Genomic DNA, 23,787 nt, shown 5'->3' on the forward strand with positions numbered 1-23,787 from the left:
GGAAACAGCACCGGAAGACATGCCTACACGTGGCAGAAACCACAAGTGAAAAACGGACAGAACACAATTTAAATGCTGTCGAGGGCCCGCCTCTCCCGTGCCCAGAAAGGCACGTGCGAACCTGGGGAAAAGCACTTGCCTCAAGTAAGCAAAGTACCAGCTCGCGGACGGTGAGAGCAAGGGCGTCCTACCGGACTCCAGCTCCGCAGCACGTTGGCGGCACTGGCACGGAGCAGCGGGCACTGCGAAGGCTGGCACCTCCCTCGGGAGCGGCTCTGTGCAAGGCGGCCGTGGAAAGGACGCTCAGGACGCCGAGGAGACGACGCCCCTCGTGGCCAGCCTGTGAGCCGAGCCCGTGAGCCTCAGCGGAGCCCAGCTACAGAGCCACCAGGTCTGGGACGCGGCCGGGAAGACGACCCGGACCTACTTGTGAAGCTGCAGAGCCTCCAGGGCGCATCTCCCCTTGTGCACGTACCTCCACACGTGCATTCGGCCGTCACAATGTCAGAGGCTACCACTCAGAATGATGGGCGTAAAGACGAGTCTTCCTTTATATGTCTAAAAATACATTGGTTCAGCCCTGGCAGGTTGGGCTCAGCGGTTAGAACACCGGCCCACAGAGTCGCGGGTTCAATTCCGGTCAAGGGCATGTACCTCGGTTATGGCTTGGTCCCCAGCCCTGGCTGCGGCCATGTGGGAGGAAAGTAGTCAATGTGTGTCTCTCACGTCGATGTTTCTCCCTCTCCCTCCCTCCCTCACAATCTAACTGAAGATAAGTGAAAACTTATCCTCGAGTGAGGATTGAAAAAATAAAAACACATTGGTGCAGGCCCTGGCCAGGTGGCTCACTTGGTGTGCTGTCCCCATACACCAAGGCTGCAGGTTCAATCCCTGGTCAGGGCACATATAAGAATCAACTACTGAATGCAGAAGTAAGTGGAACAACAAAAATCGATGTTTCTCTCTTCCCCTCCCTCTCTCTCTCTCTAAAATCAATAAAAAAACAATCATTGGCTTCTTTTTTACAATGAACATTGTCATGTTAATATAGTATACACAGATATTTTTTCCAGAACAAAAAGACTACGCTTTGTCTTCCTCCTAGGGACAAAATCCTGTGTGCTCTGCCAGACTGGGGTGGTGGTTGGGGGAGGGTGGGGGAGGGGAGGGGAGGCCTCTCAGCAGGCCCAACCTACTTTCTCCTCCAGCAAAGCAGGCCTCCGCCTGTGGGAAGGGATGACCTTCCCTTGGAATGCTGTGACCAGGGCACTTTCTCTCTTCCACGGATATGGATAATTAAGGGGGGTCTTTACTATAATAAATAAAGAAAACCAACTGTTTTTTCAATTTTTTATTTTGGTGTTAACTCCACAAGAAAACAAAAATCAGTTACTCTGGTGTATGTGAAATCAGAACAATACAACCACAGAAAAAAACCTCAGCCGGGAATGGAGACGGACACCTCAGTGCTACAGAATGCAACGCGCTTCATGCCACAGTGCGTCTCAGCGTTTTGCCAACTTTTTAAAGATGCTTTGTCTTCGTGATCATCCATTCACAGAACTAAAACCACACTCTCAAGTCTGTTGCCGAAAGCCTCTGGGTTCCAGCCACTTAGCCATGAAAACAAACCGATGCATAATCTGCTATCCCCTTGCCCACCTGTGGGCCACCCCACCCGCGGACGTGCGGTCCTCTCCCGCGCGGAGAGGGAGTCGCACCTCTGCCCTTGGAGCTGGCTCCTGATCAGAAGCAGCTGTCCACAGTCATCTGAGCTGAAGGTGGTATCTGAAATATATGTATTTGGTCTCTGCGACATAAGCAACGATTTCTAGGACAATCGTCATCGTAGTGATTTTAGGAATTTACAACATCCAATTCTTTTTTGCCTTTGCTGTTAAATTATATTTCAGTGCAGATGCTAATGAATTTTAGGAAGCTCCAGAAGAAAGAAAAATACATAAAACCTTATAAAATCTGTAAATAAATAACAGCAACGTAAAACCGTTCTCGCCTGCGTGCACGCGCTAGCATACACGCACACGCACACACGCACACACGCACGCGCACACACACTTTAAAGTGTCAGAAGACATGCTGTATCGGACAGACCCCGCCGCGCTGAGACCAGACCCGGCCCTTGGGTCTCTTTGAGCGCACAGTGCTGGGAGGACGACGCCACAGCCTTAGGGGGAGTTTTCTGTGTCATCAACTAAGAAAAAGGCAACAAAACCAAACACTCAAAGCAAATCATCTATTTCTCAGCCAGTTCAGCTCCCTGCCAACATCAGTGGTGAAGCCGTCTTGTCTACGTTAGACTTTCCTGCCGTTCCTGATGTTACAGACATGCTGAACTGATTTCACACATTAGTTTTTTCTTTAAATAATGAGTTGGTTAAAAAAGAAAAACAATTTTAAATGTTTAGGTTTTGCAAACATTGCTCCTCCTAACTTCCGCCTGTGGCACAGGTCCCCGTGAGCTAGGGCCTGGGTCCCTCGGAGGAGGGAAAGGAGGCCCAGGAGGCAATGACCCAGGGATGGGGGAGACCGGTCCTCTGCCCGACCCAACCCGCCGCACACGGAACGTGCCAGGACATTCTCTCAAACACGAAGGAGAGCTACGCCACACAAAGTCACAGCCACGAGAGCAGCCAGCTGCAGCCGCCAAGGTTTCTTCAGGCGATGGGGTAGCCTTTACCGCATGTCAAATGTTTACGAGTTTGAGTTCTAGGGGTTTCGATTCAATGTAAGTTCTGAGAAAATCGTAATTTGCAACTAAGACCCTCACCGAACATTGTCAGACTGGCACGAAGACCCTGGAAGGTGACCTGGTGTCACTACTGTGACAGCAAGGAACAGGCCAGGTGCCTCACCCCGCTGCGCCTCACACACTCCCACACCCAAATCCTTGGCTTCTGCAATTAGCAGTAAGGTCACAGACCCTAGTACCCTCCGTGATCCTTTGGGGGAAACCCTAAGAGAGAAAACAGTACTTGTAAGTCTCTAAAGCACGCCCTGTGGCTGCTACTCCGACGTACGTGAGATCTGACTGAGTGGAGGCTGTGCCGTCGCCCACGCCTCCCTCTCGCCTTCAGGAGGCGCTGATCCACTGCGGGGGGCGTGTCTCTATCCCAGTCCTCAGAATAAAGCCTACGCGGTCCAGATCTCGAGTCTCCAGAGAGCGAAAGTGGCAGCCACCGCGAGGCTAAGGAGGGGACAGTGACCTGGCTGCAGTCGAGGGGAGTGCCCGCAGGGAGATGCAGGAGCAGGGCTACTTCCGGGACAAGCACATGCAGGCCCATTCTTGATTTGACAACACAATCTAGTCTATTTCAAATAGCCAAGAATTTAACAGCTTGGAAAAAAAATCTCCAACAGGACAGCTGTCCTCAACTCTAAAATAAGCAAGAAGAGAAAGGTAATCACTGACCCGACTCAGTTATTTGAGAAGAACCTAAGTTGTCGCTTTAGATTAAAGGCCTCACAAAGGGCGATTTCCCATCACATTTTGTTTTTAAGCAAGAATGTGTGCTGCTCTCAGGGCTAGAGGTGAGTTCGAGAGAAGAGGTCCTCTTCGCTGGGGCCGGCCCACTCGCCGGGGTCGTCCGAGCCCGCGTCCTCCGAGCCAGAGCTGGTGCGGGGGTACAGCTTCCTGCGGGAGCCCCTCGGTTCCGCTCCAGGGCTTCTCTCTCCTGTGCACCTCGCTTCATAGACAGAAGACACCTAAGAGGAAGGAACATGTTTCGACAGATCAAAAGCCAGACTTTCCCAAAGGGCTACATGACTACACACAAATCACTGATGTCTTCCTGTGGGGAGTTAAAAACATGAAGGGTTTCACTGCCTGAGAGCAAAGAACCTCTCCTCCCTGATCCAGGGCAGGCACAGGGCTGGGCCCGGGGACGCCACAGGTGCCACACCTCCCATGGCTCCCGTCCACAGGGGAGACCACAAACCAACCAACAAAACCGCACACTGCTGGAGTGTGGGAGACTGACCGGTGACGCCCGGGGGGCACTTCAGACAGGAGGAGTCCCAGGGAAGGCAGTTCTCTGAGGAGAGGCGTCCTCACCTGAAGGCTGAGAAGCAAGCGGAACCAAGGTCACAGCCAGAGCTAACCTGCGACCTTGGGCTGTGCTTCTAACCGGGGCTCTATCAGTCTCTGGTGCTTCACAGGGAAAGCTCTTGTGCGGAGCTGTCTCCACACACCAGGCGGCCAGTATCTCGGCCCCCAAGACATCAAATGCAAGTGGTGACCCTTCCCCAGCCAGTCGCTGGCACACTCCCTCCGTCACAGGAAATGACACTACCCTCCCCCAGAGTACCCAGTAATGCTTCCCCACCCCAAAGTGACTGGAAACCCAAAGTGATTAGGAAAAACCCTGTCACGGTAACTAGCAACACCCCCCCAATCACAATAACTAGCAAAGCCCCACCAGTCATAGTAACTAGCAACATCCCCCACTCATAACTAACAAGCCTCCTAGTCACAGTAACTAGCAACACACCCCACTGATAATAATTAGCAAGCCCCCTTCATCATAGTAACTACCAACACCCTTCACTCATAAAAACTAGCCAAGCCCCTCTAGATACAGTAACTAGCAACATCCTTTCTAGTCATATTGACTAGCAACAACCCATCATAGTAACTAGCAACATCCCCCCAGTCACAGTGACTAACAAGATCCCCCGTCAAAGTAACCAGCAATACCCCTATTCACAATTAGCAAAGTGCCCCAGTCACAGTAACTAGCAACAACCCGACATAAAAACTAGCAAAGGTCCCAGTCATAGTAACTAGCAACATCCTCCCCAGTCGCAGTAAGTAGCAAAACCCCCACCTGCCACAGTAACCTGGCACAGGACGCACAGGCCTCGGGGTGCGTGGCAGGGAGTCTGAGTTTGTCTGAGAAGGCGATGGACACTGGCTACGGGAGCAAGCGTCCTGAGCCAGGGGCTACAGGGCTCACCCGCTGCGGGCGGCACTCAGTCTGCAGCGGAGCGACCAGGACACAGTTCGGAACTTCATGTGCCTCAGTTCCCTCTCCTGCACATGGCACAGCAGTACCTACCTTGCGGGCTTGTTGGGAGGACTACGGGCAGTCGGTCAGACCTGTGCGGTCATCTGCGTGCTGTGTGGAGAGAAGGCTGAACGGGGGCAGCAAGCGGGAGGAAGACCAGGGAAGCCCCTGCAGCTGTCCAGGAGGGACGGGGCCGCAGGGAGCGATGGAGACGGGAGGGTGGGAGGATCTGAAATGGCTGAGGGGGGTGGCGAGGACTGGCACACAGACTGCGTGTGGAAGTGAGACAGGGAGACCAGCATGGAGGCCTGGGCTCAAAGCTGGAGGGAGAAAGGGGTGCATTCACGGAGGGGAGGGACCGCGGGCCCCGGCAGCAGGGTATGGACCTGGGACGAGCAGGGGTCCTACCGGGCACTTTGGGAGAACACTGTCACAGCACTCGACTGACACTGACAGAACAGAAAGACGTTTGCTTCGATTCATTGGCCTGCCTGCCTGCCTGCCTGTGCCAGGCCTGGCTGCTCGCAGGCCCCGCCCTGTGCCCGCCGCCCTCTGGAGCTGGCAGGCCGGCGCCGCTGCAGGAGGTGCGGTGCAGCGCGGGAGGCGCGGGAAGGGCTCCCTGTGCTGCCCGGGAGAGCACGCCGCAGGGAGGAAAAGGCTCGGGCGGGATCCGGAGACCCCCTCTGGCGGCAGGGGGACAGCTGGAGGGAGAGGGGGACGCGGGAAGCCTAAGCGCTTGGGGGGAGGCGGCGTGGACCAGGCGAAGGGCCGCAGAGGAGGAGTCACATCCTCAGAGCTCAGGGACTCAGCAGGGGAGGGGAAGGGGCAGCTCAAGGACGCCAGGTTTAGCTTCAGTGACAGGGGTCGCCACTCGGGAGTTGAAGTAAGGAGCAGGACAGTCCACTTACCCTATTAAAATCTAACGGACGCTCTCCATTACAGGGCGTGTCTCTAGCATCGGGACGCTCTTCTACACCATCCTGCCCCTTGGCCTTTGTATGACACTCTTAACCATTTTGGATGGAGAGGGAGAAAGGGAAGGGAGATTCCATTAAGACACAGATACGAAACGTACATTCGTGCTTCATCTTCTGCTGCAAGTCAGATCGCTCAGGCTGCCAGCCCTGGGAGACCAAGTCGTCACTGAGTAGCCAGCCAGGGGTGGATGAGAAAACACTAGGCCAATTTAAAAATTCTTTTAATAGACTGAGTTTTTAAAAAAAACAAATCAGTATAACCGTCTCTGCCTGTCATCCTACCAGGACATATTCCCTCCACCAATACACAGAGCCAGGCTCGTTTCACTGGGGTTCACAGATTTACTTTGAAAATGTTTTTGAAGGCAAGGCCCTGCACCAGCAAAAGGATCATGCCTCACTTCACTGGGACACTTCCTTCACAGCGGTGGCTGGAACCGCACCCGCAATGCCTCCGAGGTGGGCCTGTACGCCCTGGGAACACAGGGTAAGAGACCAGCAAGGCCTGAGCTTGAGAGAGTGTACGCTGCACGGAGGCAGACAGACGATGGACCACGTGTGTGTGACAGATGGACACGGGGACTCAGACAGCAGGAAGTGCAGTGAGCAAACACAGCAAGCAGGGCGGCATCCCCGTCTGTCCCTCCGCAGCTCGACACGCCGAGTAAGCGCTCCGCCGTGGGCGAGGGCGGAGGCTGAGGCCAGTGCTGTGCCTGGGTAAGCGGCTCGCAGGAGGGGAAGAAGGAGGAACTAGACACTGAAATGAGAGGGATCCAATCAGGCGTCCAGGGGCTCTCCACTCGGGGTGCACATTCAAACCACCTCGGGAACGGAGCAGAGTCTGAGGCCCAGGCCCCCTACGACAGTCTAACTGAACTGGTCTGGGGAAGAGTCTAGGTATTGGCATTTTCTGAGAAGCTCCCAGGTAAGCCCCCTCCCCCAGTGTTTTATATCTATATTTATTTATTTTCATTTTAAAGCTACATAGTTGAGTTCCCCCGGGCAGTTCTGATGCACAGCCGGGGCTGAGGCCCGCTGGTCTGCACCCGACTAGGGAGCAGGCGGCTGGAGGAGACGCAGAGAGGAGTGAGGAGGCCTGGGGCAGGCCTGGGGTGACCGTTCCTGACATCACTGTGTAAACACCCCAGCATCTGAGTCCTAGGTGCTCACTGAGATGGGTGCTGCCCCTGGTGAGGGCTGTGCCGCCCCCATCGGGCAGGGCCCCTGCGCACGGAAGGCGTCTGGGCCCGCCTGGCCTCTCACCAAGGCTGCGCTGGCCGCACTGTGCTGGCCACGACTGCAGCTCTCTCCAGCCGCTCCAGGTCCTCAGAGCTATTAGTTTAGGTTCCTGAAAACAACCAGGCCCCCGACAGACAGACGACCATTGATTCCTGGTTTTGCTACTTGTGATGGAACGTGGCAAACTGACCGACCCTCCCTCCCTGAGCCCAGCTCCCTCAGCTCAAACACAGGGGCACGTCGGAAGACACGGTGTGCGGCCCAGGCACCGGCTGCACACGGCGAATCCCCCACGAGTGCTCCGAACCAAGTCCTGGGCTTGGGACTGGCTGCTTTAGAGCAGCTGGGAAGGGCACCTCGCAGGCTGCTGGGGCAGGCACCCCTGCTCACCCCTCCAGGCAGCCGTCTTTCCCGGGGCTGGCCCGGCCAAGCGCCCATCTCCCCACGCCCCACCCACGGGGTCAGCACTTCTGGTGGGGGAGGGGGGAGCCATGTCCCTGACTAGGACACACCCAGAGCACACGCGGGACCCACGCTGCCCCACCCCTTCCCTTTCTCTTCTGCTTTGGGAATTCTCTGTGCACAAGAGGAGGTCGTGATGCCCCAGAACAAAAACTGTTCATCGCTGTCAGCGTCTGCTCGCCCCTCACACTGACCCTCACACTGACAGCCGCCATGTCTGGGTTATGGCTCTGTGCCAGGCCTGTCCTAGGCACCTCATCCTTCACAGCTAGCCTCTCAGGGGGGGTCAGCTCGCCCTCTTCTTACAAATACAGACCACAGAGGCATAGAGAGAGCTGGTCATTGCCTAGGGCCCAGCAGCTAGTAACAGAGGCACTGGATTCCCACCCAGTTCGGTCTCCTGAGCCCTTAACTATCATCTACACTGGCTTCCTAAGGGCTCTCCTTTAAGGCTAAAATAACGCATACGCTGCCAACGAGTTCCAAGTCGAGTGCCTGACCCTGGAGATCACCCGCCGTGCAGTCTGCCTGGCTGACCCACCCTCGCTGCACCCCCGCACGGCTCCCCGGTGGGGCACAGCAGACGCACTCCTGCTCCAGCCAGGGCTTCTGCCTGGCTCCTCCCCTGCAGGTAGCTTCAGCTCTCCCAGGGCTGGTCCTGGTTCCTTCAGATCCCTGTGCAAATGTCAGTGAAGCAAGAGGGCAGGGACCTGGTCTGTGTGCCTCTGCATCCCCAGTGCCGGGAACAGTGCCCAGCACAGGCAGGCAGGCAAGAGGAGTTTGCCCAACGGAATGTCTGTGAACACACAGCAAGGCCGGCAGGTGGCAGCGTGCAGGTGAGCTGCTCTGGGCGCCGGGACAAGCTGCCTCTGCAGAGCCGCTACTGCCTCACTGTAAATGGGCCAATCCCCTCCTTCGCAGGAGGCCGAGCGCTCCCTGCCTCACTGTAATGGGCCAATCCCCTCCTTCGCAGGAGGCTGAGCGCTCCCTGCCTCACTGTAATGGGCCAATCTCCTCCTTCGCAGGAGGCTGAGCGCTCCCTGCCTCACTGTAATGGGCCAATCCCCTCCTTCGCAGGAGGCTGAGCGCTCCCTGGCTCACTGTAATGGGCCAATCCCCTCCTTCGCAGGAGGCTGAGCGCTCCCTGGCTCACTGTAATGGGCCAATCCCCTCCTTCGCAGGAAGCTGAGCGCTCCCTGGCTCACTGTAATGGGCCAATCCCCTCCTTCGCAGGAAGCTGAGCGCTCCCTGGCTCACTGTAATGGGCCAATCCCCTCCTTCGCAGGAGGCTGAGTGCTCCCTGCCTCACTGTAATGGGCCAATCCCCTCCTTCGCAGGAGGCTGAGCGCTCCCTGCCTCACTGTAATGGGCCAATCCCCTCCTTCGCAGGAGGCTGAGCGCTCCCTGCCTCACTGTAATGGGCCAATCCCCTCCTTCGCAGGAGGCTGAGCGCTCCCTGGCTCAGAGGCGCGTGCTTGTCATTAGCCAGTGGTAACGCTAGAATGTTCAGGAACTGAGAGGGTGACAGGCCAGCCTCCTGGAATCACAGCCCCACTCCCCAAGGGGAAAGAAGGGTGCTTCTAAACGCCACTGCAGGCAACCGTGCAGGGATTCAACTCACACTTGGGAGTTAAAGGTCATTCAACAACCTGGCTACCACTGTTTATCCGCGGAGAGTTTCTCTGCATGCCACTTCACGACAAAGGAAACACTGCGCTGACAGTCACTCACAGCACCGACCAAGGGACCACGGAGACACCAAGGACTAGAGCTGAGCTGGAACTGGATTCCTTACTAGCGACAGGAAACTGGACCGGGACGGCCAAGACTGTTCGGGGCACACCAGCAAAGCAGGAACCGGGGGTCCGAGAGCCATCCCGGGCCTCACAGGTGCTGGTCTCTCCCCACTCCCAGGCCCGGCCTGCTGCCCAGCCCTCTCCCCGCTCGGCTCTTCCCGGGAGGCCTGGCTGCACTGCTCTGGGCTCTGGCCCTGCCTACCCGGATTCCTGTTAACTGTGCCCGGGACTTAACACCCACCCAGGCCAGACATGAGTCAGGGCAGGTCTGGCCCTGGACACCGAGCGTAGAAGGCTGCCGCGGACGGCGGAACCCTGGACCACGAGAAGGCAGGCTGCACTCGGGCCCCACCTAACGGCTGGTGCACGGCTCTGGCACATGACCAGCTCTGAGAACTGCCTTCCCCACCTCCCCACACGGGAAAGCGAGTGGGGACACCGCAAAGGCTTTGTGGGAGTTACGTAACAGGAAAGATACTGAGGCACCTTGTAAATGTTCAAGAGCAGCCCAGAGATTAGCTAAATGCTGTTAAATAAACAAAGATGCTAAAAACAGAACCCCAGTTCTGTGCCCCTCTTCTGCCCCAGCACGCCTTCGGGAAAGAGGAAGGCGGGGCTGGGAAGCCACTTGTGAGGCCGCGGAACAGAGACAAGCACAGTCCGGCCGCCCCGCCGGCAAAGGGCCGGCTGCGGAGCAAGGCCAGTGCAGGCGCCGGGCACCGGGCAGGGAGACCCTGGGCTGTGAAGGGCGGCACTGCGGCCACGCTAGCCACAATGAGCTGAGGAGACAAGACTGAACATGGAAATACTGGCAAATGACTGACGTGCCCTGCAGGGCTGACAGGCGGACACGTGGCAAGCGGACAAGCTCAGCCTCTTGGCACTGACCCATTCAGGAGCCTCCTTAGTGCCCACTTCTCCCAGAATTTTGGATCAAGGTATTTTATAGCTTCTGGATGTGTATCCCGAGGAGGCTCACAGACGATAATCATGTCCATCAAACCTCTGGCCCCAGCTCCCTCGCTCCCTGGACTCCCCCTGCTCCCCTTGCTGTTCAGTCTGCACAGAAACTCACTCACAAACTCTGGCGTCCTCTCCAGAGCCTCTTGAGGCTCTTCTCTCCTGCCGACCCCCAGGCCTCAGGCCAGCCTTGCTGTCGCTCCCGGACCCTGCAAGAGCCTGCGGACCCCAGGCCTCAGGCCAGCCTTGCTGTCGCTCCCAGACCCTGGCAAGAGCCTGCCGACCCCAGGCCTCAGGCCAGCCTTGCTGTCGCTCCCGGACCCTGCAAGAGCCTGCGGACCCCCAGGCCTCAGGCCAGCCTTGCTGTCGCTCCCGGACCCTGCAAGAGCCTGCCGACCCCAGGCCTCAGGCCAGCCTTGCTGTCGCTCCCGGACCCCGCAAGAGCCTGTGGACCACAGGTGCCGGCAGGTTTCCTATCGCCTCCACTCCACTGCTGCAACAGCTCTAAACACACCTGACACCTCTGGAATCTTTTACTTATTTTTTTCTATTTATCTTCAGATACAGTGGGAGGGAGGAAGCAAGAGAGAAACATCAATGTGAGAGAGATACACCGCCTGGCTGCCTCCCACGTGACCCTGACCAGGGCCAGGACAACCCACAACTGAGGTACATGCCCTTGACCGGAATCGAATCTACAACTCACTGGTCCATGGCCAACGCTCTAACTGCTGAGCCAAATCAGCCAGGGCTGAAATCCTTTAAATGGCCTCCCCTTCCTGCATGTTCAGCTACCTAACTTAGCAGGGCTCCCACACCTTCTGACAAGCTCCTTCCTTGTCTGCCTCTCTGGTCTCAGCTACAACCCAGCTTGGCCCACTGGGTCCCTGTGTCCTTGACCCTCTGGCCTCTATGCAGCCCATTCTTTCCATGGCACTGCCCTCCCCCAGTTTCCTGCTGGGAGCCTTCCTGAGGGCTCCGCGTGTCTGCTGCCTCCCCACAGAGCACTGGGAGCCGGCACGGACTCATCTGAGTCGGCACTGCTGGCTGCGTTGGCGCGTCTTCCCCACGCCAGGCTGGGGCGGAGTTTAAGAGCAGTGACCAGCCCTGGCCAGTCTGGCTCAGCGGTTAGAGCGTCGGCCTACGGACCAGAGAGTCCCGGGTTCAGTTCCCGCTAAGGGCACATGCCTCGGTTGCAGTCTGTCCCCGGCCCCAATGGGGCTGTGTGGGTGGCAGCCAATCGATGTGTCTCTCTGGCATTGACGTTTCTCTCTCTCTCTTGCCCCCTCTCTCCCTCCTGCTCTACCTGAAAATAAATGCAAAAATGTCCTCGGGTGAGGATAAAAAAAAAAGGCAGGGACCAGCTCTCATTCATCGGTGTCCCCAGTACCTGACAAACGTGAGCCACAGTGAAACCTCTCAGTGACTGTCTGGACTGACCCTCACAGCAAGGGCACGCGCTGTGCTCTGTGAATCAGAAAGAGGAACATGGGTCTCCTTACCTTCACACTCTGCCGCAGGAAGGGGAGGAGAGTACAAGGCTTTCTCCCACCAGGTCTGTTTCTCTTGACTTCTAGTCACTCCTTGTACATCAGTGTTCGATATGGGAAACTGTTTAGATTAAACCAAATACAGAAAAAGTTTACAAACTTTCAGGATAAAGGAAAAATTCAAGCACCAACTATGGTCTACAATCCCAGCACTTTTAAATTGATGTGTTTTTTTGGTCTGTTCTAGACAAAGTGAATAAAAAAGCCAAAGAGATTATAGTATATAAAGAGAGTTTTTCTTAAGCACTTATATTAGAAGTGAAATATAAACTCTTAAAAAACACACACACAACAAAAATCCTTACAAGACAAAAACACATTACAGACACTACCCCCAATGAGGTGAATTTCTAGACTTGGGGGTGCAGACGGACAACCGCTGGTCCTGTGTCTGTGGGTGCAGGACGCTCTGGAGGAACAGGGAGGACCCTCCTCTTCACACGCCCAGGCTCAAGGGAGTCAAGAAAGAAGAAATGGGACAGAGGAAACTTTATAGGCAGTTTCTGGCCCACATGTGTTTAAACAGAACTATCTGCTTCAGTTAGAACCAGAAGGAAGTTGAGACTAAAACCCAGTAACAACACCGAGAGGAACTGAGAGTCAGACCAGGACGTAGCCTGGGCAACGAGTGAAGGACCCCTGAGAGCGGGAGCCCACACTCTGCGCCTCCATGGCCCTGGCAGAGTGGCCACCGGGCCCAGAAGGGGACCCAAATCCAAATGCAGGCTCCATTCTTTACTAGTGAAACTCTCAGTCCTAGCCAGATCCTACCCACCGGTTTGGGCAGTGAGGCCTGGACACAAGGTAGCCAGTGGTGGACAGATAGTAGCACCCTCATGGGTGCTGCAGGATGTGTGGCCAGCTGCAGTCACATGCGCCCTGGCACTGGTGGTCAGAACGACCCTCGTCCATGCTCCTCCCACACTGCGCCCCACACCAGGCTCACCAGGTAAGGCCTGGTCTTGGCGTCTTTGTACCTCCTACAGCCCCTAACACTCTTGACAGACGTTTGCCCAGGGACAGGCCGTGAACACTGCGTACAGCTCTATCATCGCAGAAGGCATTTCGTTAGTGCTCAAGTTTAAAATCTGAACTGTATTAGCAACTAATAATCATCAATTCTCTAGCAGGATTTTGTTACTCAAAATACTGTATGGGTCTAAAACTTGAGTCAGCAATTATGTGTTTCTTATTATTTAATTAAATGATAAACACACTTCCAACTTTCATTTTCACTTAACTAAGTTTTCAGACACTCCTAGGTCAGAAACTAGGAGTTGTGCTGTCTGCCCAGAGTGGTCTGAGCCGGCACTGTTTTCTCCTGCAGCTTATTCTAACGAAGAAGATTAGTACTGACTCGATAAACAGGAACGGCGAGGGGAATGGCAAGGCCAGGTTCAATGCGAATGAGAGCAACGCGAGGACATGTAGTTAATTCGAGGTGCTTAACTGCACCTGCTCCGTACTGCACAGCACCGAGGCCTTCCTGAAGGCCGCCCTCGCTCCAGGGCACAGCTAACCCATGAGGTGGCTCAGCGCTGTTCCAGACAAGCAAGGCTCCCTGCAGAGCCCACCGCCCCAGCACTGCGAGCAGAGGGAGGAGAGGAACGGAGGAGGCCAGCTCCCCTGGGAGGAGAAAACGTCCCGGCAGGTTGCAGGTTGCGGAATGATCAGTGTCTACTTCTGTGAGAGCGGTCACAAAGCTTATTTTGAATCCTTTCCTGAGGGCTGTGGGAACGAGGGTGGGGACAGGGACAGATTCACTGGCAGGATGGGCCGAGGTCAGGAAAGCAAGCTGGAGGGTCGAGGCACCGCATGGAAGCCGGGCCAGCACCAACAGAAAGGAGTCCGGGCAGGAAGGAAAGCGGACTGCAGGCTTCCTCGGGGCCGGAGCCAGGTCTCGCCGTCGCTGCCGCCCAGGTGCGGGCCTGGCACGGTGCAGGCGCTCAGTACTGTGGACCGGAGCGGGAGGTCCCGCCTCGCCCAGGCTCCTGCCCAGTAAGCACAGCTCTCTCTCCTGCTGACACCCCTGTGACGAACACGTCAGTTTCCGCCACAGTTTTAAGAATTTTTCCTGCACTCTTAGGTGAATGTCATTTCCAAAGGCAGGGACTTTTTGTCCTGTTTTATGCTACGCTGAACTCACAATCAATGTATATGCATTATTTTTTTATGCTGCTGTCTCCTGATTTTTCTTTTTTTAAATCCTCACCTGAGGATACTTTCCTCCATTTTTATTTTCAGGTAGAGTAGGAGGGAGGGAGGGAACCATCGACGCAAGAGACACATCAATTGGTTGCCTCTGCAAGACCCCGACCAGAGCTGGGGACCGAATGAAACCAAGGCATGTGCCCTTGGCCAGAATTGAACCCATGACTCCTTGGTCTGCCGGCTGATGCTCTACCGCTGAGCCATACTGGCCAGGGCTATCTCCTGATTTTTGTTGTTGTTAAAATATAATTAATAAGCTCCAGCCTGTGTGGCTTAGTGGTTGAGCATCATCCCGTGAAACCAAAAGGTCACTGGTTCGATCCCGGTCAGGGCACACACCTGGGTTGCAGGTTTGATTCCCAATGTGGGGGAGGGGGGCGTACAGGAGGCAGCAGATTGATGTCTCTCTCACATTAATGTTCCTCTCTCTCTCTCCCCCTTCCGCTCTCTCTAAAGTCAATTAAAAATTTTAATATATATAGTCAATAGATATTTGTCTCAGGTGTACAACATAGTTATTTAACATTTATAAACCTAAGGGGGTGATCACCACGATAAGTCTAGTGACCACTTGACACTGTCAAGATGATCACATTATCGATTATACTACCTCTGCCATATGAAGCTGCATTATTCTATGACACCTTTCCATTTAGCTGTTTTCAACTCTTAGGTTGCACAGTAAAGACAATCATGCTTTGCTTGAATAATGTCTGTTTACTGTATTAACTCAGCTTCTCGATCGTTGGGAATGAAGAGAACGAAGAATAGTGGAGGAAGAGAAAAGACAGCCTTAGATGAGCAGGCACACGGCTGCCTGCGGACCCTCCCCTCCAGACAGCTTCCTGGCTTTCTCGCCTGCAGGCCCCTCCTGAACCCGCGTCTTCCCAAGGACGCCTCCCCGCCACCGAGAGATCACGGCAACGTCCCTTACCCAGCCCTGCTCCTGCCCGCGGCACCGCGTCCTAACAGACCTCAGCACTTCCTGTGCACGGAATGCACCCCCACAAACGCAGCGACCTTTGTCTGTTCCTTGTACCCAGCACCTAGAACAGCACCCGGACATAAGAGGCTCTTAATAAAAGTTTGATGAATGAGACAGTGAAAAAAAAGAAGACATAAACTTAGTCCAGAAAGCCTGACCAGAAATGTTTTCGGCAGCAGATGTGACGCTCGGTGACGCTCTAGAGGACCGAGGTCAGGCAGGGCTCCCGCTCCCGCTCCCACCACACGCTCCTGGTTCTGGGGACGCGGAGGCCAGGTTCCTCCGTGAGCTACGCTCTGGAACGGACTTTGCCAGTCAGTTCTCAGTTATTTGGTCACAAAAGGAAAAGAAAGCCTTCCATAAGCCTTGTTCTCCGGAAGAAAAGAAAGAAAATGTAAACGAGAGATGTGGACAGCGACGGAGACCAACGAGAGACACCACGCCGGCCACCTGGCGTCTCCCTGTGCTGACAGGAAGTGCGAACAGTGCAACAAAGTCGGCTCGTCCGAGACTGGGATCGGGGAGCAGCCACAGGGGATCTGCTGCAAGGCTCCCTGAGCATTCGGTCGGACGATGGGGCACAGCAGTGGGCACTGTCGCTGGCACAGGTGGGCTGGGTGCCACAGCCCCACTCCCTCCACTCACCAGAGCCTCTGACTTCCCTGGCGCACGGTCTGCCAGCCACCGGCCGCCTGTCCTGCACGGCACAGCCCTGCAGGAGCCCAGACCACACTTCCGCTTCTTTTCTGTGCTTCCAAGTGTGTGGCACCCAGAGGAAGCACACAGAGGCCAGGACACTTTCGCCACAGGCCACGCAGATGGACACCTGAGCCACACTGCTGGCCCTCAGCAGCCACGACGCAGGGCACTGCTGGCAGCGGCCTGCTAGCCCGAGGAGTTCGTTTCAAGCCTCTTCACCTTCGCTTGTGCTGACCCCCGGCCTGGCGGGCCCCTGCCCGAGCCCACACGCATGTTCGGACAGCCCTCCTGGGCTCAGCTCGGAGGGCTCTCCTCCGGGCTCCACAGCGTGCTCTGCTCCCCTCCACCACGCCGCCCACACGTCGCCTAGAATCACCCAGAGGACAAGGGGCGCGCTGGGTAAGTCACGGCACATCCACACAATGGAACAGTGTGCGGAGAACAAAAAGAAAGAGTGGTCACGATAAAGCGTCACTTCAGAGAGAAAACAGGAGGCAGAGACGTGAGCAGACTGGCTTCTGCAGCGAACGTCCTTGCTGGGGACCAGAGCCACGCTCGGGCTGCTGCTGGGAGGAGCCGAGACTGAGCGTCCCTCCGGGAAGGTCTGGTTCTGAACCACAGACGAATCACCCACTGCAGTCAGACCGGTGGTCTGCTCACAAGTGGACTAGACTGTGCTCCTGGAGGACAAACGAGGACACTGCCCGTTCATCCAGGGCACCTAATGTAGCAATGGGCCGGTGACAAGCATTTGATAAATGTTTGCTGAACTGAGCTTTTGAAAAGAATCAGCTCAGGCTCCGGGCACCGATCAGATTAGGAATCCTGCCTGTTTCGTCCACCTGCTCTCACACAGGTGGGCACCTGGTGGCCTTCCACATGGGCCCCGGCGGCCCTCCGTGAAGGCTGTCCTCACTCAGGACGGGGGAGGCCTCGGCAGGAGCTCCCAAGACTGAACAGGCAACGTGAGAGAGTGGAAGGCACAGATCCCGGTCCCAGACTGAGCCCAGACCGCCCCTTCAGGCCACTCTCTCCACACCTCACAAAGCCATGGAGTGAACTCCGACAGGCTCTAAACCCTGGTGACGCTGCAGAGAAACGAGGGTTGATGGTACCAACAACATCTAGACTATCAGGCAACCCCGCAATGTCCTCTGAGGACTGTACTGGTGGCTAAAGCTTCCAGACAACCCGAATTCTGATAGCACATAAATTCATCAACATACTAGCAAGCGAAGGAACATGGTAGTGGCATGATGGAGAATCGCGCTTCTTCCCTCTTGTTCTTTCTTCCCAACCTGGAACCAGGTGAGATACAAAGTACATAAAGGAATATTTAAGAATAAAAAGTGGGGCAATAAACAAACAGATAAAGACTAGCAACATAGCTTTTTGTTTTCAGCAGTTAATTCAGTGTTTCAATGTGATTCAATTCATGTCTCTAAGTACCTTCAGGTGAGCTAATCAGAGCAGTGGTTCCTGTCACCTGTGAGGCTTCCTACTTGCACCTGCACCCAGTCCCGCACCCAGGCCCGCACCCGACCAATGAGGAAGACATGGTCTGCATCCATAAAGAGCTTATAATCTAATGAGAGAAAGTACGTAAGTGACTCATAAAAATTGGAAAACACAATAAAAAAGGCATGAGCCTGGGCCAGTGCGGCTCAGTTGGTTGAGCAATGTCCCATACACCAGGAGGTCACCGGTTCTACTCCCAGTTGAGGCAGGTGCCCAGGTTGCAGGCTCAGTCCCCGGTGGGGGCGTGCAGGAGGCAGCCCATTCATGTTTCTATCTCTCCCTCTCCCTTCCTCTCTCTGAAATCAATACAAACATATTATTTAAAAAAAAAAAAAAAAAAAAGGCATAAGATGCATGAAAAATGAGAAGGGAGAAGCTGCTCCTGACGCAGGGAGGGGTGGCGCAGGGCAGGCGAGAGGGGTGGCGCAGGGCACTGACAGGATGTGCAGAGGTGGGTGCAGAGGTGGGTGCTGTGTGCGGAGGCAAATGGGAGGCAGGGCGACACTCTCCAGCCACAGGTGTCATGACTTCTAACCACCTCCAACCCTCTCTCTTTTTTTAATCCTCACCCGAGGATAATTTTCCATTTACCTTCAGCTAAGTGGGAGGGCGGGGGAGAGAGGGAGAAAGAGAGAGAAACATCGATGTGAGAGAGGCACATCGCCTGGCTGTCTCCTGAACGACCCGACCAGAGCTGGGGACAGAACTGCAACCGAGGTACGTGCCCTAGACCAGAATCAAACCCGAGACTCTTCGGTCTGCGGGCCGATGCTCCAACCACTGGGTCAAACCGGCAGTGCGCCGACTGTGTCTGCAATGTGCCGTCCCCGGGAACGGCCAGGGTGCCGCAGCAGACGATGGCTGGAGAGCAAGCAGATCACCAGCGTTCGTGTGAGACAGATTGCTGCTTTACGGGTTATTTCTTGTACGATCCACTGAACCTCCAACCACTCCTTAGGAACAGTCAAAAGGCACAAGGACTCCCACTAACAAAGCCATCACTCTCACGTGTCAGACCCGACAGTAATTCCTACAGCTTCAGGAAGAGGGTGTGTGAGTCGAGGACATTCGCACAGGCCCTGCCGCTGCTGTCGCACCTGCACCTCAGGTCGGCATCACAGGCACCACAACGGACCGCAAAGCGCTCTATCCAGATGCAACTGATCTGTGTCTCGGAGGCAGCCAGATGGGCTTGCTGCTGATGCTGAACAGCGACGTGCGGCAGGCAGTGAGCCAGCCAGGAACAGAGCAAGGACATGGGCCAAGTACAGAATGTCACCAGGGCAGAAAGCCCCCGGTGCCTAGCAACAGATAACTGTAGGGAGGGACCTCATCCCCAGGGTGACCTTTCTTCCCCTACCATACTGCTGGTCATATGGTTGGGACCCCGACCTTTCATATCAATGGTCATACAGTTTGGACCCCTGACCTTTCCTCCCTAGAGATACCGCATCTGGGCCTCAGCTGTACTTCAGTTCCAGGCCCAGAAAAGGACACCAGGGCGGACCTCAGGACCAGCTGCACTGGCTAACGACCCCCTGCCTGGCGCCGACCAATCAATCAGTGGAGACCAGCCCTGGAAGGACTCACCTGGAAAACTGCTGAATCTTCCACTGAGAACTTCCCCTGGGAGCTCCCCTAAAGTCTCCCCTTAGGACCCCTAGGATGGAGGACCCCACGCTCTCCCTGCTCTCGGCCTCTCTCCCCCCCCCCCCTCCAGGTGAGTCACCTTTACCTTCCCCACTAAGCTCCAAGGGCCCTTCCTTTGCCCCTATAACCTGTTTCCTAAGCCCATTTCTTCTATGAATTACTTCTACCTCTGTAGAAGATTTTCTAAATAAATGTCCTCTTATAGTCTGAGTCTTGGCTCTGAACCCTCTCCCAGCCAGAACTCAAGTACCGAGGTTGCTGAACCCAGGTCCAGTTTGACCTCACAGATCTAACACCTGTTCTCAAAGCCACCAACAAAAGGACCTTTTAAAGAGGAAAGAGCCGCCCCCTAACTCATCAACTGTGAAAGCTGTAATGATTATCATCAGGTTCTGCTGTAAGCATAATACATGCATATTGAGACAACACTTATATCCTGTTATTTAAAAACGTCTATTCTCTGCAGAAAATGTCTAGTTCAAGTTTATAAGTATCAAGTCCATTTTAAGTCCTCATGTAAAATCATAAGAATGATGACTTTCTAAGACAATTCAGCTCATTTCCCAGGAATTTAACCCCGTCTTTCCTTGCCTGCGATGGCTGTTCTTGGATTCGCATCTGACCAAATCCTTTTATCAAACACCAACACACAGACACATACCTCCTCCAGCGGGCCAGAAGAAACTGGATTATCTTCATAGGCAGGGAACTGACAACCTGCTTTGCAACTGCAAAAATTATTAATTTCTTCCTCACATTGTGCCATTATTTTACAATTAGCTTCTGAGCTCTCTACACTGATTTCCAAAGGTTCACTCATACTACATTCCAAACACTGATTCTGCTTTGCTGCTGGCAGAACCCCTGCCGCCTCCTCCTGGGAATCCAGTGATGTCTGAGCGCTCTTTTCCATCCCAGATTTCTTCAACCTGGGAAGGAATTTCCCAGACTCCAGCTCTGATTTCCCATAGTAATGGCCTTCCTTCTCTGCATCTTCTTCCAGGGGTTTGAGATCTGCCTGTGGATCTTCAAACGCGTCCGCCTGAGGAGGAACAGGAATATTCGCTTCATCTTTCTCAGATTCAAACTCTGACTCGCTTCCTCCTCCGGGGGACAGTTCAGATGCAGAGATTGGGCGGAAGTGGGTCCTAGGGGAGATCCGAATAGCCCTGTACTGTGTTCTGTCCACACCGCAGATCCTGGGGTGAAACACTTCACTGTCTGAATCGGAGCAGAGGATTGACTTCGGTTTAAAACCAGGGCTGAAAGATGCAATCCCTTCGGGTTCAAATGAACATTCCACGTGAAGAACTTGTGAAAATGGATTGTTTAGGTCGAAGGAAGAGAATGAATATTCAAGTCCAGGCTCTTCAACTTGAAAGTTACCACAAGCTCCTAGTAAGTCTTCATGGAAGACAAAAGAAAACCCCTTATTTAACCCATTTTCCCCACTCTTCGGCTGGGCATTCTGTTCCAGTGACACAAAGGGCTTCCACAGCTGCCTGTGACCTGGAGCGAAGCTGTGTCCCGGGGTCATGAAGACATCTGTACCAGCTATGGTCACTACGTCGGGGGCCGCGCATTGCAACAAACTTCCTTTTGTGTGGCTGGGTGGCACAACTGCCCACTCCCCATCGCTACTAAAGGTTTTCAGTTCTCCATACACGCCTCCGAGAATGAACGCGTTCTCTCTCTCCTGGGCTACATCCCAAGGCTTAGAGGGTGTGGTATAATCACCACCATCCACCTTGGAGAGCTCATTCGAAACAAAAGCCCTTTTCTCCAGGTTCTCTTTCTGCCCCTCCCACAGACGGTACTCCGACCTCTGCACTGCCTTGTTAGGCTCCTGGAGGGGCTCCATCTTAGCTTCCGCATCCAAACAGCAGCAGTAGTTATTTACATCTGTTGAAAACAGCTCATCTGCAACTCTTTCCACGTCTACCCGAGCTATAGCATTTCCATCGGCCATCTTTGTCCAAATGTCTTTAATAACCCCTGAGCTGTAGCCATCTCCGTGTGGACTGCTTTCACGACACACCTGTATAGTCTCAAAGCTTTTGTTTTCTGTTTTTTGTTCTAGCTGGATACCACAGACAGATTCTAGTTTAGATTTTTTTTGGAAAGCCAATGTAGGAATTTCTCCTAAAGTTCTACTGTTTTGTTGGCAAGTTTCACCTTGCAAAAAATCTAGAAGTTCTTCATCTACATAATTTGACGAGACTCTAGGAACTACATAATTAATATCTTCTGCATTGAACTGCGTGGATTCTTCAAACTGAATACTTAAAGTCTCATTGTCTGAACGTGTTTCTTCTGAATGGGACCACGGACTACAGGTTCTTGTTGAAAGATTAGAACAGTGTTCATTTTCTTCAAAGGCACTATTTCTGGTCCATATTAGCAATCTGGACTGTGTTTTCCCAAGCATATTCGCACTAGAATCTGTATTTTCATTTCCCAAGGTGAGTGTTTCAAAAGAAAATGGTAAAACAGAATCACCGCATTGCACTTCAAACCCTGAAAAATGAGAGCTGACGCCAGACCCTTCATTCACATCTGAGAAGAGCTCCTGGCTGCCGGCGAGCACAGGCGGCTCGAATGCCGTGCCGTCTAAGATGGGCGAGAGTCTGATCGGAGAGTCTCCCCCGAAACTCTCTCCGTCGGCATCGCCAGAGCTAGACGAGCAGCACTCCCAAAACTGAGCCAGGTTGCCCAGGTCTTGCAGAAACAGGCCCTCGGCGCCTGCAGAGCTGGTGGAATCTGTCCATATTGCACGTTCCCCTTGCAACTCCATTCCATCTAACACTATGCAACATTCTGCCTCAAAATCTGTGTTATCTTTGCTTTTTTGTCGAATCATATTTAAAATCCGACTTTCTCCTTGCATTGTTTCTGAGGCACCAGGATCCAACATGGATTGATCAATATCCACTTCATAGAAGTGTGTTAATTCTGACAGATGAATATCATCCAGGTATTTGTTGTCCTCTGGGAGAGAACAGAATGAGGTCCCAGTGAGGTCAATCTCCTCATTTATAACTGCAGGCATTTCTACAAAATGACCATCAATGAAAGTACCTGCTGCGAGGTATGTTTTATGAATATTACTGTTGCTGATACAAAGACTGTGCACTGAGTCAGACAATTCTTCTACTGCCTCTCCTGTCGGATCCCGCGCATCTTGTCTGTTTCGGTACGTGGTCTCAAGTTTACTTTTCCTGCTCAAAGGAACAAAATATTCTGCAATTGGTTCAGTGTACCACAGTGGCTCCTCCTTATACTCCTTATCGTTTCTGCTGTCTAGGTACAGGTCTCTGCCCTCCGTGCCATCCGTGTCTCTCCTGCCCACCTCCTTTAACGGTCTTTTAGCCCGTCTGCACAGCTGCCTGCCGGAGCCGCTGCTGCTGCTGCCGCCGCCCACGTGGGTATTCCTCTCCGCCCTTTCGCCATGCTTCAGTGAAAGCCTGCTCTGCCCATTCCGCCCTTTTTTGTTTCGGATTTCTCGTGTCTTGTGTCTTACTTTCACACACTTCATGGATGCTTTGAATTCTCCCTGATTACCGCTCGAACTTGAACCTGCTTCACTAGAGCCGGAAGACCACGAGCGAGGGCGAATCTTTCCTTCAGGTTTATGTCGGATTTGCTTTTTGTACAAAGCAGGCTTTTCTTCAATTGTGCCATTACCAAATTTGTTCTCCTTCTCATTTTTACTTCTGCTCGGGGCTTTCTCGTGTGCAGCGGTGGGTACTTCATCGCTTCGTTCCTTGCTGGCTTCGCCTTCACTGTTGCAGTCCTTGGGAGACGACGTGTCTGTGCTGGCCGGCGGGGCTGTGGACGACGACGAGGAGCCGGAGGAAGAGCAGACTTTAGACTTGTTCCACACAGTCATGATCTCTTGCAGGCAAACTGGTTTCTCTGAAAGTGGTGGAAATGCTTCATAGTACCTGAAAAACAGTGTAGAGTCCAAAAGTGGGCACTTAGACGTCTTAGATACAGTAAAACAACATTACCAATCAGAAAAATGGGTTAGTTCAACTTTTATAGTCAACGCTTACATTATCCATGAATTATCAACTTTTAAACACTTAATAATACAGTAAATATCCTTTACTTTGGTGCAATGTACCAAGCAGAGAGATAAGCATTATAAGAATATTAAGAAGATATGTAAAATAAGTTTTTATCTTCAAAGTCTGAATTTTAAATAAGAAGCCGTAAGGGGAAAATACAATGTAGCGGGGAAAATGTTATCTTTTGGTAAGAGCTGTCTGAACTTATTCGCAGCTCAGTCCCTGACCATGCTGTGCCTATGCCAGGTATTTCTGGGTGTGGCCGCACCCTCCGCTGCCAGGCGGTGCTGACTCACCGCACAGGCTCTGCGTGCTGGGAGCAGACGGAGCTGAGAAGCTGCACAGCCAGCAGCTGAGAGCGTGAACTCTGAAGCCACACTTCCTGATTCGAATCCTGCCTGTCACTTCCCAGCTGTGCGACCTCAGGCAAGTTACTTAACCTCTCTGTGGCTTGGTTTCCTGACCTACAAAATGGGAGTAATAACATATCTACCTCAGAGTTGTGAGGAGTAAAGGAATTAACATGTGAAATGAGTCATAACAGCACCTTCTTAAGTGATTATTGCTGTTACCGTTATTTCTTCTCAGGAGGCCAGCACAATGCCGGGCATTAAAAAGACCCTTAGAATTAGTAGGGATTATGGTA

General features: G+C 53.7%; 1 protein-coding gene across 1 annotated transcript in view; it reads right to left on the reverse strand.

Annotated features, from left to right (window-relative positions):
• Positions 1 to 1,364: 1,364 nt before the first annotated feature.
• The window catches only part of KIAA0232 (KIAA0232 ortholog), a 59,631-nt gene continuing 37,208 nt past the window's right edge, over positions 1,365 to 23,787 (reverse strand). The window contains 4 exon segments of the mRNA XM_036255024.1: positions 1,365 to 3,723; positions 5,933 to 6,030; positions 11,961 to 12,069; positions 19,733 to 23,015. Coding sequence (XP_036110917.1) covers positions 3,544 to 3,723; positions 5,933 to 6,030; positions 11,961 to 12,069; positions 19,733 to 23,015 — 3,670 coding nt within the window. The 3' untranslated portion in view covers positions 1,365 to 3,543.

Source organism: Molossus molossus, unplaced genomic scaffold (genome assembly GCF_014108415.1).
Source record: "Molossus molossus isolate mMolMol1 unplaced genomic scaffold, mMolMol1.p scaffold_m16_p_1, whole genome shotgun sequence".
Taxonomy (NCBI): Eukaryota; Metazoa; Chordata; class Mammalia; order Chiroptera; family Molossidae; genus Molossus; species Molossus molossus.